The 15,755-nt window shown below is 52.1% G+C and overlaps 2 protein-coding genes across 9 annotated transcripts in view; one reads left to right on the forward strand and one right to left on the reverse strand.

Annotated features, from left to right (window-relative positions):
• Bcl9l (BCL9 like) overlaps positions 1-3,319 on the forward strand; it is a 30,629-nt gene extending 27,310 nt beyond the window's left edge. For all 8 annotated transcript variants that reach the window (XM_050156185.1, XM_050156192.1, XM_050156189.1 and 5 more), the window contains one exon: positions 128-3,319. In XM_050156185.1, coding sequence (XP_050012142.1) covers positions 128-1,221 — 1,094 coding nt within the window. In that variant the 3' untranslated portion in view covers positions 1,222-3,319. The remainder of the gene's footprint in view (positions 1-127) is intronic.
• Positions 2,073-15,755, reverse strand: part of Cxcr5 (C-X-C motif chemokine receptor 5) — a 14,821-nt gene continuing 1,138 nt past the window's right edge. The window contains exon 2 of the mRNA XM_050156195.1: positions 2,073-6,032. Within this exon, the coding sequence (XP_050012152.1) occupies positions 4,965-6,032 (1,068 nt within the window). The 3' untranslated portion in view covers positions 2,073-4,964. The remainder of the gene's footprint in view (positions 6,033-15,755) is intronic.

Consider the following 15,755-nt stretch of genomic DNA (forward strand, 5'->3'; position numbering starts at 1 on the left):
ACTCTGGGGCCCTGTTCCAATCGCTACCATCCCTTCCTGAAACCTGGGCTAGAACACATTTGTGGGTGGGGGAGGCACCTTCCCGAGCTGGGTGGGCACAGCCTCTAATGTTCTTCTTTCCCCACAGGCATCAGCAATAACCAGCCCAACCAGATGCACCTGAACTCCGCTGCTGCCCAGAGCCCCATGGGCATGAACTTGCCAGGCCAGCAGCCCCTGTCCCACGAGCCCCCGCCTACTATGTTGCCCTCCCCTACCCCTCTGGGGCCCAACATTCCACTGCACCCCAATGCACAGGGGACAGGGGGCCCTTCTCAAAACTCAATGATGATGGCCCCGGGAGGCCCAGACTCCCTAAATACCCCTTGTGGCCCTGTGCCCAGCTCCTCCCAGATGATGCCCTTTCCTCCTCGGCTACAGCAGCCCCATGGTGCCATGGCCCCCACTGGGGGTGGGGGCGGGGGGCCTGGCCTACAGCAGCACTACCCCTCAGGCATGCCCCTGCCCCCGGAGGACATGCCCAACCAGCCACCTGGTCCCATACCCCCCCAGCAGCACCTGATGGGCAAAGGCATGGCTGGCCGCATGGGCGATGCGTACCCACCTGGGGTGCTTCCCGGGGTGGCATCTGTACTGAACGACCCAGAACTGAGTGAGGTGATCCGGCCCACCCCTACCGGCATTCCTGAGTTCGACTTGTCCAGGATCATCCCCTCTGAGAAGCCGAGCAGCACCCTCCAGTACTTCCCCAAGAGCGAGAACCAGCCCCCCAAGGCCCAGCCCCCCAACCTGCATCTCATGAACCTGCAGAACATGATGGCGGAGCAGACCCCCTCTCGGCCCCCCAACCTCCCGGGCCAACAGGGGGTTCAGCGGGGGCTCAGCATGTCCATGTGCCACCCTGGACAGATGTCCTTGCTGGGCAGGACAGGTGTGCCCCCACAGCAGGGCATGGTGCCCCACGGCCTGCACCAAGGGGTCATGTCCCCACCACAAGGCCTCATGACCCAGCAGAATTTTATGCTGATGAAACAACGGGGTGTGGGGGGCGAGGTCTATACCCAGCCTCCCCACATGTTGTCCCCACAGGGCTCCCTCATGGGCCCCCCACCCCAGCAGAACCTCATGGTGTCCCACCCTCTGCGGCAGCGCAGTGTGTCTCTGGACAGCCAAATGGGCTACCTCCCAGCGCCGGGCAGCATGGCCAATCTACCCTTCTAGCAGGCCCCTCAAGGGGCTGGGGCTGGGGATACTGAGAATACGTTGACTTTAAGAAGTTTTTTCCTCCAGTGTTGGAATGGATGGCCTGGGTCCAGGGGTAGGGTGGAGGGGTGGGAGGGGGCTCGTGTGGGGAGTGGCATTTGTGGAAACCTGATGTGCTGGCAGCTTGCGGGAGAGGCAAGAGTCGGGTGGGGAGTTGGAATTGGGTTTGACTAGGACGGCCCCTCCCCCACCCTTCCTGTTCCTGTGGGGCTTCTATTTCCCTCTGTCTTTCTACTTCTCCCCGTTTTCAGCTATGTTTTGGGGGCCCTTGGGGAGAGAGGAAGGAGAGGAGGGGGTCTTCTATCTTCTGTCCCTTTGGAACTGCCACCTCATTGGTGCTCCAGGTCCACTGTCCCCTCCCAGTTTCTCTGCTTTCCCCCGCCCCCTGTCTTCATTTCCTCTCCTGCTGACATGGCTGACCTCCTCTCCCACGCCCCCTGCAGGCATCTGGCCAGGTGGGCAGGTGCCAGCGGAGCTGTAAATAGAGCTGCGCTTTAGTGCCGGTTTGTGCGTGTGCCGTATTTCTGTGTTTTGATAGAAGTCACACACAAAAAAGAGAAAATTAAAAAAAAAAAACCTTCCCCCTCCTCCAAATGATCGCTCCCACCATTCGCCTGGACCCAGAGACCTAGAGTCCTCTGCACCCTCCATATGCCCCACCCATCAACTGAGGTCAGACCATCTAGGCTAGGCTTCCGTTCGGTGAGCCTGGGAGGACTGAGGCCAACCCCCTCCCCCTGCTATGGCCGCCTGTCTGCTGCTGAGTGAATTCCGGAGAGCAGGTGTGCACTTGAGCGTGTATTTATCCACACCAGTGACATAGGGCCCCTGCCCGGGTGCCTCTGCTGCTACACCTTAGCCAGAACTTGAAGCCCTTTGTCCTCTGGGCAGGTGTGGCCCCTCTGACTGGAGCTATGGAGGGGTTAACACGTGTGACTGCGGCCTATGACTTCAGTGGCCTCGGGCCAGGTAACCCCACAGGGCACAGACTCTTCTAGAAACCACCACTTGCTTCTCACCAAAGAAGGAAGGGACAGAGTTTGGCTGAGTCAGTCAGTCTCCCTCCAGCCTCCACCCCTAGCATGGAGTGAGGAAAGGCAGTGTCGGGGAGACCATCCTGCTGCCTGTCCACTCTGGCAAGGTCTTTCTGCCCAGGGTTTAGGGCCATGTACCAGATCTGTCTCTGCCTGCCTAGGCACAGCCACTGCCTCCCTGTTACTTCCCAGGAGAGCCCCTCACCCACTGCTGGTCAGACTGAAGCCATACAGGAATGGGTGTTTTATCTCCCGTGGCCCCAGGAGTAAAATACTTCTCCTTTCCTCTTTCCTGCCTTTAAGGTGGCGGGCAGCTCCTTGGCCAAGGCCTTCCTGCCCTGCCTCCAGGGCTAAGGGCCATTCTAGACAGGGTGTCTTTTACCGGGACCCTGTCCCCAGCCTTCCTGACCTGCAGGGCCTGGTTTTGCCTTGGCAGCTGTAATACAAAGGGAATTTGTGTCCACTTCTCCCAGTCTGGTGCTGTCCATTGTCAGCCGGGTCAGGCACCGCTCCCCTCCAGAGCTGGCTGCAGGCCCCTGGCTTCCCTCGCCCCTCCCAGGGACCAGAGCCAAGGTCTCTGTCGAGAGGTGGGTGGAAACCTGTCCTCCTTCCTGCCAGACACTCTGCCCTCCCTGCTTCCATCTGGGCCTTTGTGCCCCCCACCCACGTTCCTAGCCTATCCAAATGGTCTAATTGCCCTGCTCTGAGGAGAGAGCGCAGGCCACAAAGGGCCCATTGTCCCCTTCTGGTGTCCTTGTCTCCCACCTCTACCACTAGCTTCCCAAGGTGATCTCCACAGGCCAGCCTTCTCTCCATCCATGGCCATACCCCAGCCATTTTGTACCATTATATAAATATATATATATAAATATAAATATATAAATACAATATGTGAAGACATCTTCTTGGTTTTTATTTTGAAACACTTTTTAGGCTTGCTCTGGGGGTCTCTGTGCTGCCTGTACTGTATTGACCTGTTTTATAGGTGCCTTTTTATTAAAAAGAAAATTCAAAAATGTAAACTCTTGCCTTTTTGTTTCTGTGTCTGGTTTCTCTGCTGCCGAACTGGCTGTCAGATTCTGGGAACAGAAAAGGGAATCCCAAGATGTCTCCAGTTTGCAGTGAGGGTACAGTCTCTGCAACTATAGAACTGATTTCCCTAGTGGGGTTCCCCAGAGAGCTTGTCTGACTGGCTTGAGTGGTACCCGGTAACCCAGCTTCCCCCAACCCCCTCTTCCCTCCTAAATCAGTGGCCTGGAGGAAGAGGAGCTCAGAATTGCCTGCTAGGCTTCCCCTAAGCAGGTGTGGAGCAGCTTCCTCTGGTTCCATTTGAGTAGTACCCTCCCAGGGGCACGGCACCTCCTTCCTGGGGCTCGGGGACTTCCCTGCTCCGCTTGGCTTCTCACACTGCCCTCCCCTGCCCCCCTCTCTCTCCCGCCTTAGAAGACAAGGATCTGTTTCCATTTTCTTTTCCCCCCATTTTATTCATTTATTTATCTATTTATTTATCTATCTATTTATTTATTTATTTATTTTGAGACAGGGTTTGTCTGTATAACAGCCCTAACTGTCTTGGAACTCACTTTGTAGACCTCAAACTCACAGAGATCCGCCTGCCTCTGTCTTCTGAGTGCTGGAATTAAAGGTATGTGCCACCAGGCCCGGTCAGTCTTCATTTTCTTAGCTAAACGCCCCCTCTTCTGAGGCTAGAACCCCTTTGCTATTTCAGTTTCCACGGGTCCTGAGGATTGCAGCAGGAGAGAGAAGTTGGCCTCCTTCCCCATCAGTGCCCAGAATCCACTAGGGCCCTGGATCTTATCTCCCTCACAGTCGGGAAGCTTTGGTCTCTGGGCAGAGAAGACAGCTGGGTTTCAGTTTTACTTGCTCCTCTTTGGCGCCTGGAGACAAAGTGTCTTTCCATTTCTCCACTGGACTGCTTGCCTGCTGGCTTGTCCTCTCCTCTTCTTAGGACACTGGCTAGTCTCCGGGGCCTTCTGGAGTCTGTCCTTGGTCTGTAGTCCAAGATCCAGTAACATGGGGCAGACCCGATGCTGGTTTGGTTGGAGCGAGACAGCTGCCTAAAGTAGATCAGTCTCAGTTTCCTGTTTGCTCAAGAGAACAGCAGGGTTGAAGGGCTGGCACAAAGCTTGTGTTTTGGAGACAGGCACGGTAAGGGCATGCTCTGCTGCCAGCTGGCTATTCCTCGGTGGAACAGAAGTGGTGGGGAGCTGTGGCATGCGGCAAACTTTTAGATGATGGAGTGCATTGTGGGAGGAGATCCTGGGGTCCATGACCAGAGGGAGATGAGACTGTAGGCGCCACCGGCCGAGTGGTTTTCCCTATGGCCGGGGAGAAGTAAAGCTGAGTCTCACATTTGGCTGGTTAGGATGAGAGGTATGTGGAGTGCTCTTAGCCAAGGTGATGCAGGCAGTCCAGAGAGCCCTTGGTCTGCCTTTGGGCTGCTTTTGCCTCCCAGGGCTCTTGGTTAGCCTGAGGGCTGGCAAAAGAGTTTAGGGACATTCTAGAGAGAGTTCTCTAGCTGTCCCCTCTGGGGACATGGCCCAAACAAGCTCTTAGAACCCCGGGTTTTGTTGACTGGGTTTCTAGCATCACTCCAGGCTACCAAGGCAAACAGAAACGGAAAGGGGGTTATGGGAGTTCTGGCATCTAGAAGGTGGTGAGGGAGGTGGCGTTCTCTGACTCAGAGAGACTGCTCTTGCGCCAGCTGGGGAAAACTTGGCAAAGGGAGGCTGGGCCAGCACAGCCCAACTTCGTCAGAAGCCGAGACAAGTCACTGCGGAACTTGACACCAGCGAAAGTGTAGAGCATGGGATTGAGACAGCAGTGGGCCAGGCCCAGGAATTCACACACGGTGATGGCCACAGAGAGATAGCCACTCAGTTCACAGCTGCTGTCCACAGCCTTCAGTCTCTCCAGTGTGTCTAGGAAAATGACAACGTGGTAAGGTGACCAGCAAAGAAAGAAAATACTTGTCACTAGGATGGCCACCCTGACTGCTTTCTGCCGCTGAGGGCGCCGCTGGGCCTGACAGAGTCTGTGTATCACTCCCACGTAACACCAGCCCATCACCAGCATTGGTAGCAGGAAGCCCCCAATGTGGTAGAGGAAGCGGGAGGTGAACCAGGCTTTGGTTTCAGCTTCATTCTCTTGAGAGAAGGTGCACTGTGGCAGGGAGTCATTGTTATGAGGTTGGCCGACCTTGGCAAAGAGGACTTCTGGCAAGGCAAACAGGAAGCCGGCCAGCCAAATGGTGGCGCAGGTGATGTGGATGGAGAAGAGGCGGCGGCGGCGGTAGGCGTGGACAGCGTGGACGATGGCCAGGTAACGGTCTACGGCTATGCAGGCCAGCAGCAGGCTGCTGCAGTAGAAATTGATTTTGTGCAGCGCGATCACAACTTTGCAGAGCACCGTCCCTAGGACCCAGCCCACAGAGCCCTCAGCCACTGCAAAAGGCAGGATAAAGACCAGGAGGAGGTCAGCTACCGCCAGGTGGAACAGGAAGGTCTCCGTCGAGCTTCGAGTGTGCCGGTGCCGCTCCAGGATCACGAGCACCAGGATGTTTCCCATCATCCCCAGGAGGAAGATGAGGCTGTAGGCCACAGGCATGAAGATCGCCTTGAAGGAGGTCAGGAGGGGTCCCTCCACTGTGGAACAGAACTGACTTTCCTGTGAGGGGATCTCCGTGCTGCTATTGTAGATGGCCCATTCCCTGTACTGCAAAGACAAAGAGAAAGAAAAATAAGAAACGATAGCCCTATCCTTTCTCTCTGAGAGGAAACTCTCTGGGATGTTTCCTGTCCTAGGCTAACTGCTGCTTGTCTGCATTATTCCATTTCCCCTTGGTGTATCCTTGAACAGATTTCAGCATCTTTTCCTCCCTCCCTCCCTCCCTCCCTCCCTCCCTCCCTCCCTTCCACTATTATTCTTAGACAGGATTTCCCTATTTATCCCTAGGGATATATGTGGAATTTACTGTGTAGACCAGGTTGGCCTCAGATTTGGGTGGTTCTTCTGCCTCTGACTGCTGAGTGCTTGAGGTATGATCTTTCTCTTTCTCTATTTTTGTAATCTTACTCCTATTTTACAGATGCCTCTTGCTCAAGAGGAGGCTTGATTGAAGGCACATTTGCCTGCCTCCAGAGCCACTACCTCTGCCACTGAGCAACACTACCTAAGCGTCCCTGCAAAGCCTGCTGGGGGCGGGGCAGAGACCGAGTTTCCAATTACTTCCCAACCAGAGAGCAAACTCCCTAGGCACAGGAACCCAGCAGAGGCAAGAAATGAGTCACAGACAGGGAGACCAGGCGCAGGGAAGGAAGGGAGCCTGTTCTGAGTGGGAAAGAAAGGGGCGTGCCTGTTACATCTCTGGAACTTGCTACCTCCACATCCTCCCCGCCCTCTGTCGCCGCCCTCCATCAGCCGGGCTCTCAGGTTGTTTGCCTGCTAACCACAAAGGAAGACAGAGTGCCTGTTTTCATTCCTTTCACTCACAGCTGCTCTGCACCTGCTGTTCCTCACCTCCCCTCTCTGTTCTTCCTGCCTTCCCCTCTTCGACCTCCTCCCTGGGCAGGGGCTGATGCAAAACCAATTACACCCACCCAACAATGGGTTCAAAAGATAGTGACGGAACAAACGATGAGCCCCAGGGAGGCCAGAGACAGTGGGTGGTCAGTCCCCTAGGCTGGGGAAATTCATACTGACCCTCTCTCAGGAGAGTGGGTCTCCTGCAAGCAGTGATGGCTTCACCCGTTATCTCAGAGCTTTCTTGCCACCCAGGTACCCTAGTTGTAGGTCACACACTCACTTCCATGGGTAAACCTATTCCTCATCTTGGTCTTTTGGTCTCTGGAGCAGGTGGTTCTTTAAGAAGGAATGGGGACTCGTGGTACAATGGTGATGCTATCTACCACCCTCTTCAGTGTCTCCTTCTCCTGCCATTACCTAAGCACCACCCTTCATCTGATCTCTCTATTAATCCTTTTTTAAAAAAAATATTACCGGGCGGTAGTGACGGATACCTTTAATCTCAGCACTAAGGAGGCAGAGGCAGGCGGATCTCTATGAGCTTGAGGCCGGCCTGGTCTACAAGAACTAGTTCCAGGACAGGCTTCAAACCTACAGAAAAACCCTGTCTCAAAAAAAAAAAATATTAAAATTTTATTTTGTGTGTATGGGTATTTTGCCTGCGTGTATGTATATGTAGCATGTGTGTGCCTGGTGCCCTTAGAGGTCGGAAGAGGGCATTGGCTCCCCTGACACGAGTTATAAATGGTGTGAATCACCATGTGGGTGCTGGGAACTGATCCCCAGTCCTCTGCAAGAGCAGCCAGTGCTCTTAACCACACAGCCATCTCTGCAGCCCTCCAGGTCCTTTTCTTGTTTGATTGTTTGTTTGTTTTTGTTTTTCAAGACAGGATTTTTCTGTAGCTTTGGAACCTGTCTTGGAACTAGCTCTTGTAGACCAGGCTGACCTCAAATTCACTGAGATTCGCCCGCCTCTGCCTCCCAAATGCTGGGATTAAAAGACAATTAGGGCTGTTACACGGAGAAACCCTGTCTTAAAAACCAAAAAAAAAAAAAAAGTTGTCTTTTTGTCTTTGTCTTGTTCTCCTAATTTCATATTCAATAATAAAGTCATTTATAAAAAGCCATTTTTGTGATAATGTCTGTCAGCAGAAAGATGGGTCAAGTCAAGCTTCACACAGCAGAATGTAGCATGTACTTGGGAGAAAATTAAGTTTACAATGTGTCTGTTCTCTTAGGGAAAGACTTTGAACACACATGGCTCAATTTCAGAACCAATGACAGGGCATCCATACAGCACAAAGGACACAGAAGTACCTGGGGCTAGGGTTCCCAGCTCCTCTCCTTGCCTTTAAACTAGAGAGCTTCACTTTTGACTCCATGGTTTAAACAAACAAACAAACCACAGAGCTCGGCTAGGCATGGTGACATATGCATTGGGGAGACGGGAGAGAGGATCAGGAGATGAAGGATGCTTTCATATACATGAGTTCCAGGCTAGCCTGTGCTGCTTGGGTCCCTATAACAAACAAACAAGCAAACAAGGCTGTCAATTTCTGGAGTAGAGCACTTGCCTCCCATGGACAAAACCAGAGCCTGAGTATGAGGAAAACGGCCCTACACTCACTAGGAAATAGTGGTCTTGTGAAATGGGGTCTGGATGCCCCAGAGAGAAGCCTTACATTCCTCTAAAAGGGGCTGAGGGTGTCTCTCAGAGGCAGGATGCTTACCTAGCATATACAGAGCCCTGATTTTGAGCCTTAGCCCTGCAAAAATAAAAATAAAAGTTTCCAAAATGTCTACTCCTTTGATGTGTCAAACTGTATCAGGTACCCTACGCCTAAGGGATGCATTCTACCAGCTGCCTGCCCGCAACAACCCAGACAGCTTCCTGACACCTTCGCCAAGTTCTTCCTTGTTCAAGTCTGCCTCTCTAAACCCCTGGCCTTCCTTTGGGGTCCAAGTCAACCAACCCCATCATCCTCCATCCTTCCTAGCCCCTTCTGCTAGGAATCCCTGGCTGCCTAGGGCTCAGGGGAACTCACATCGCCTTTGCATCTTTCTGTAAATCCTGCCTCTGGGGTCTAACTTAGGTTCCCTGTCCCTAGAGGGAGTTGTTTCCAATAGAACAGTGGGACAGAATAGTTGAAAACAACCTTTTGACTCTGACTCTGCTATAGGAGGTGGAGGGGACACTGTGGGGTGAGCGGTCCTTGTGCAGACAAATGGTGGAGATGTGATGAAGGCCTGGGACAGGGAGGTATCTGGATGCCACTCACCCTGACAGCTGCTGAAGCTGGCCACTCCCCTGTCCAGGGAAGCGTGTGAGTCTAGCTGGTCTGGCCAAGCGGCCCTTTATGATGACTGTTCAAGTTTTTCACCTTACAAAGCCTCTAGGCTGATCAACTCATTGTTCATTCGAAGTTCAATCAGTGGGACATTTCCACGGGGGGGGGGCCGGTTTAGGGGGTGAGTGCCTACCTCTCCCTCCCTGCCAAGAGGTATTGTTTTGGCAGAGTCTTCAGAGGAGGAGAACATGGGAGGAAGCTGGTTTGGTACATATCAAAGAGAGGCGTCAAACCGATGATTTGGAGCACAAGAGTGTTAAAGCCACTTCCTACCACGCGTGCGCGGGCACTCCTCTCCTCTAGACCATGGAGAGAAACCGTAAGGTTAGGTTGCCTCTGGCCTGGTGGAAAGACGGAGAATGAGATATCCACAACACAGTGGGACACATACTGTCAAAGGGAGCTGCCTGGTTCCCGCTCAGGGAGAGCACAGGGTCAGCGGTGGGACGAGTGGCTCACTCCCACTGTGATGGCAGCACACACACTACACAAATGTGCCCAGAGGGACCACAGTGCCAGGCTCCACAGGCAGGAACCCAACAGAGCACAAACAGCTTACAAGCTATCGGGATACACGCCCCCCCATCGGAAAACGTGCTGCCTGGAACGAAGACAGGTGTGAGTTGACAGGAACGCACTGAGAACTCCGGGGTAGGAGGATGCCTAGCTGGTCCTGGTGTTAGGGATGGGGTAGGCAGAAGAGGTCAAGAGATGCCAAGTGCTTCACCCATGATGGGATCCACAGATGGTCCTCTTTCTACCCGTATTTTCTCTAAGCCAAGACGCTGCTTTGCTGCCTTGAGCCCTCTAGCAGGCAGTTCTGCTAGGGCAGCCGCTCTCAACCTGGGTCGAGACCCCTTGGGAAATGGAACAGCCTTTACATAGGGTCCCATATTAGATATCCTGCATATCAGGTCTTTACATTACAACTCTTAACAGTAGCGAAATTCCAGTGATGAGGTAGCAATGAAAATAATTTTATGGTTGGGGTCACCACAGCATGAGGGATTGTATTAAAGGGTGGTAGCATCAGGAAGGTTGAGAACCGCTGTGCTAGGGTTTACTGACAGGATTTCTCTGAGAGCAGGGAGGGGGACATTCCTCAAGGCTCCACGCTGGATTTTCCTAGCACCCAACCCTGCTTTGGATGGGGCATGACTGGGAACATTTTTTTTTTTTTTTGAGACAGGATTTCTCTGTAGTTTTGGAGCCTGTCCTGGAACTAGCTCTTGTAGACCACACACACACACACACACACACACACACACACAGATACACACACACACACTTGTCTTGGGCAATGGATCATGGGAAAAAAGACTTGGAAGTTTGTTGGCTGACAGACGGGTCACCAGTGAAAAGGCCGGCAGAAGGCTGTCCTTGTCCTCTAGATGAGGGGAGAGAAGCCTTCTCCAGGTTGGTTACTTCCATTTGGAAAACCGTGGCCTGGAAAAGCATTTCCCAGTGCTAGGAAGGTGGGACACACGCAGAGAAGCCTGAAGTCCTTGAACTGTCTTCAAGGATAGGGAAGGGCCCTGGGTTGGGAGGACAGGCAGAGCTGGACTCTGACGTGAGCCTCAGGTGTAGACCAGGAGACATGAACAGTCCAGCCAAAGGAGGGACAGCTCTGTAAGCATGACATTCAGCAATGGGATGTCTTTGAGTTCAAGTGCAAGGGGAAAATTCCTGCCTCAGGAAAGAGGCTGGACTACTTCTGCCTCTCACCAATGCTCTGGTAGTCAGTCAAGCCCCGCCATTCACCACCCCAGCAGGCTCTACTTCTCTAGCCTGCCCTGCAGCTGGTGAACGCCCCAGGCTACCCCAGTTCCTAGCCCAGGACTCCTCTCAGGCCCAGCTCTGGCACTCCAAGGCCTGCGCTGTGCTGTCCTTGAGCTCCATCCACACGCACAAGCTGAGTTGTTCTGTTTTTTCTTTGCAGTTCTAGGGATGAACCTAGGGCATTTCTCAAGCTAGATGAGTGTTTTACCACTGAACTGCATCTCCATTCACTGCCCCTCACTGCCTTTCCACTTGCTGCTTTGTTGTGTGTGTAACAGATGATTGTGTGTGTGCGCGTCGTGTACATGTGTGCATCTGCCATGTATGGATGTGTGTTCTCAGGGGCTAGAAGAAGGCATCCGACTGGATATGGGTGTGTGTGAGAGATTATGTATTTGTGATTTTGTGTGTGTGTGTGTGTAGGACACACAGGTCCATTTGCCATGTACGGGTGCGTGTTCTCAGAGGCTAGAAGAAGGCATCAGACCGGATATGGGTCTGTGTGAGAGACTGTATTTGTGAGTGTGTGTGTGTGCAGGACACACGGGTCCATCTGCCTTGTATGAGTGCGTGTTATCAGAGGCTAGAAGAAGGCATCCGAATGGATATGGGTACTGGAAAGCAAACTTGGAAGAACAGCAAGTGTTCTTACTCGCTGAGCGGAGTCTCTCCAGCCCCCCAGTTTTTAGTTTTTTGAGACAGGATATCATGTGTAGCCCAGGCAAGCCTTGAACTCAAGCCAACCTTGGACATAGGATCCTCCTGCCTCAGTCTCTTGGGTTCTTGGATTATGGCCATCATGATCGGCTCTGGGGGAGATACTAAGCAACTCCTACCTCTCACCTTTAGACTTCATGTGAGTTCACCTCGTGAGCCTGCACTGTGAAGACAGTTTAGTCAAGGCACACGCCCCTGCATCCCTTAGGAACCTCTTAAAACACCTCCTGAGTTAGCACTTGCTTTAAATGTTTTTTTTTTTTTTTTGATTTTTCAAGACAGGGTTTCTCCATAGTTTTTGGTTCCTGTCCTGGAACTAGCTCTTGTAGACCAGGCTGGCCTCGAACTCCCAGAGATCCGCCTGCCTCTGCCTCCCGAGTGCTGGGATTAAAGGCGTGCACCACCACCACCTGGCTAAAAATAAATTTTTTATATTTATTTGTGTGCATGCACATGTAAGGAGAGCAGAGACCATCCCGCGGAGCTGGTTCTTTCTTCTCACCATGTGAGACACAGGACTGAACCCAGGTCGTCAGGCTTGGAAGCAAACACTTTACCCACTGAGCCATTTTGCTGGCTTTTCCAAGATAGTATTGATTTGAAGTATTCTGCCTTTCATTCCCAAGAGAAAACTCATTCTTGTGCTCTGACTCTGTGTTCTAAATACATGGTGGCTCTTTATGTATCTACCAAAGGAATGGAACCAGACAGACTGTTCCTTGGGAGGGCACACGTTCCTAACTGTCTCTGTGATCAGTCTGAGTGACAGAACCTAGACACTGCAGGCTGAGCGACAGAACCTAGACAGATCCCTCCTGATGCAATCCCTCCCAGACTGGCCTCAGGTTTCCCCTCATTTCTGATTCCTCCAACCTCCCCTCCCCAGTTGAGGCTTCCTCTACCGGGGCTTCTGTGGGACTTTTCACGTGGTCAGAATGAGGGGACCCTCCCTCCCCTTCCCTCAGGTAAAGCCCAGAAACAGCCTGAGCAAGTTTTGGTTCCTCTTTTTCATTCCGTGGTGAAATGAGACAGTTGCATGTGGACAGACTGTGATGGTGATGCTCTGGTCACACTGAGTTTATGGCTCGTAGTGATCGTCCGTGAGGTAGGGCCAGAGAAACTAAACACTGGAGCTAGGACCTGTGCTGTGGCAGCCCCACCTCCTGAGGGCTGGAGATCTACATCATCACTAGCCTGTGTGGGTGCCCAACCAAGGCCCTGCTTCCAGGCATGCCCAAAGACCTCTGTTTGGAGGTGTGAAACGAAACAGCCCACAGTGGTTCTCCTAGGCCGACTCTCCTCCAGGTCCACCAAGACCCCTGGGTAATAGGGTGACTTCCTGTCACATCTACTCTGGGCACCAGGGTCCTCCTTCCTGGGTCTTAGCCGTCTAGAAGTTTTGTTCAGATCTTGCACTCATAAGGATTAATGGCCCGCCTTAAGCTAGCAGGTGTTCATGAGGTCAAAGGTGATCATTGAATTTCAGAGGACAAAGGGGGCTTGTGCAATGCCTCAGTGGGTAAAGGGGCTTGTTATACAAGCCTGATGACCCGAGTTTGACCCCCAGAATCCAAGGTGAAAGGAGAGAAGGAATTCTCAAATGATCTTCTCTGACCTCCACACAGAAATCATGTCAAATACGTGTCCTCATACAATACACACTAATAATAATAATAATAATAATAATAATAATAATAATAATAATAATAAATTCATTAATATAAAAGGTGGGCAGGGCATAGTGGAGTATACCTTTAATCTCTTGGGAAGCAGAGGCAGGCAGATCTCTGTGAGTTCACGGCCAGCCTGGGCTACATAACAAGTTCCTGGACAGTCCGGACTACAAAGAGATCCTTTCTCAAAATTAATTCATTAACTAAATTAATTAAAAATAATAAAAAAGAGAGGCTGGCGAGAGAGCTCAGTGGGTAAAGGCACCTGCCACCAAGCCTGAACACTGGAGCTCAATCCTTGGGATAGACACACTGGGAAGAAAGAACTAAATCCCACAAGTGCATGTGCACACGCAGGCACATGCATACACACACACACTATAAATAAACAAATGTAAAAAAATGTAAATAGGTCAAAGGGATGGGCGTTGCTTGACTTGTCAAGATCCCTGTTTCAAAACCCAAAGTTGGAGTGTGGAGCCTAGAGATCTGGGAAAGTAGGCCAGTCATCGTTTGGGTCAAGGGCAAGGAGTGGGGAGCAGGAAATAAGATCAGAGGGAGAAACTCTGCAGACTCCCCAGAAAAATGGCTAGTTAAGACCTCCACTTCCTACCACAAGTCAGACAATGCTCCTCGGGAGAGCCAGGGATGCATGAGGTCTTGGTTTCCAATTCAGTATAAGAAACAAACTGAGTAAAAGAGAAACCCACGATTTTATTGAGAAGCCACTAATGCGAGACTCTTCTGCCTCTGTGCAGCCATCCAGGACACCTGCACCGTGGCAGAGTGGGCGGTGTGCCAGGGCTAGTTCTGACCTTTCGGGTGGGCGGGGCCAAAGCGGAGGCTCTGTGTTCCAGAGTGTCAGCTACCCCCAAGGAGAGCACACAGGAGGCAGGTGAAGGCAGGGTGTGCCTGATTGAAGGGACCCAGGGCCAGGATTGTCTGAGGATTCCCAGCTAGACCCGATTTAGATCCTAGCTGGCACATAGCTGAGGGCCTTTGCTTTGATATGTGTCATGGAGAAGTTGCTAGGCTTCTCTCCTCAGAACGTAGGTTTGCTGCACGTCGTAAACCCCCTCTGCTGTCCCTCTGCCCCCTGCCACCACCTGTCTCTAGTAGGTCACACAGTGAGGTGCGGTGTGCAGTTAGGGGAAACTCTTGAGGTTTCTCAGAAGCCAGGGACGGCCAGGTCTCCAGGTGGTTACAAAGGCATCCAACTGGGTCAGGGCCGATGGTCAGCTTGATGCTGTGGGCAGAAGATACCAACTAACCGAATCAGGGGATGAGGGCGAGGGTGGGAGCATGCTGCCTTGTCAAACATTTTGGCTTTAAATCTGACCTAGGGTCTGGCCTAGATCCTAGTTGGACTCAGCTGGCATCATGAAGGTGCCACTTGGGCAGTCATGGGGATTTCGCACTTCGAAGGAAGTCAGGATTGGTTTAATGCTTTCTGCTGTCATCTTGAAGTTTTTCCTATTTGTTCCTTGTTCTCTGTGTAGCCACCTGGGCTCAAATTCACAGTCCTCTTGCCTGAATCTTTTGAGTGCTGGGATTACAGCTGTGGGCTACCATGCCTACCTTTGGCTTTTTTCGTTCTTTTTCAACAAGTGACTTTATATTTTGCTTTTGCATTGGACCTGCAAACCACAGCATGTCCTGAACAAACATGGCTAGATCTGAACCAGGGCTGGACTGTGGAGGACGTAGAGTCTTAAAGGAGCATCCCCCAGCAAGCCCGGGGGCACTGTGGGTAAGTGATAGAGCAGACCCCAGATGCTGGAGCTGGGAGAGTTGGGGAGCACCTCAAGGTGTGCTCAGGGTAGGAGATCTGATAGGACCCAGGGCCGGGAGCATTCATGGTCTAGCCCAGAAGCAGCTCTAAGAGAATAAGACCACGATGAAGTTTCCAAGTCTGCTGCTGCCCACACCCCAAAGCCCTGGGGCCTTTTGCTTGAGCTGTTCCCTACAACATCCTTTGGTAGCACCGTGGCACCCAAGTCAGGTGAACCTCTATGCTTCCCTGGAGACACTTGGGTGGGTACCAGAGAGTGGTGCTGGGCATCACTTTTGTTTTAACTCCTACCTAAGAAACTCTTCCGAGACCACCTGATCTGTGGAGACAACAGCTCTTTCCTGGAGGCTACAGCATGCTCCAAGACACTTTTAGGAAGAATGCAGCTTAGCATCCCCTGCTGCATGACTCTGGCCACTGGGATCCTCTTTCTGGCTACCATCTGTTCACACACTTCATCTATACTTTTGTCTAAAAGCTTCTAGCCAGGGATTCGTTCCTCCCTCTTGATTAGACCATAAACTATTTGAGAGCAAAGATTAGGTTCTCAAACTTCTCCATCCAATACAGAAAGTTTTACTTTGATGACAAAACCATACAGCAA

The sequence above is a fragment of the Alexandromys fortis genome, unplaced genomic scaffold (assembly GCF_014885135.2).
Source record: "Alexandromys fortis isolate MF-2015 unplaced genomic scaffold, M_Fortis_MF-2015_v1.1 scaffold_89, whole genome shotgun sequence".
Classification (NCBI taxonomy): Eukaryota; Metazoa; Chordata; class Mammalia; order Rodentia; family Cricetidae; genus Alexandromys; species Alexandromys fortis.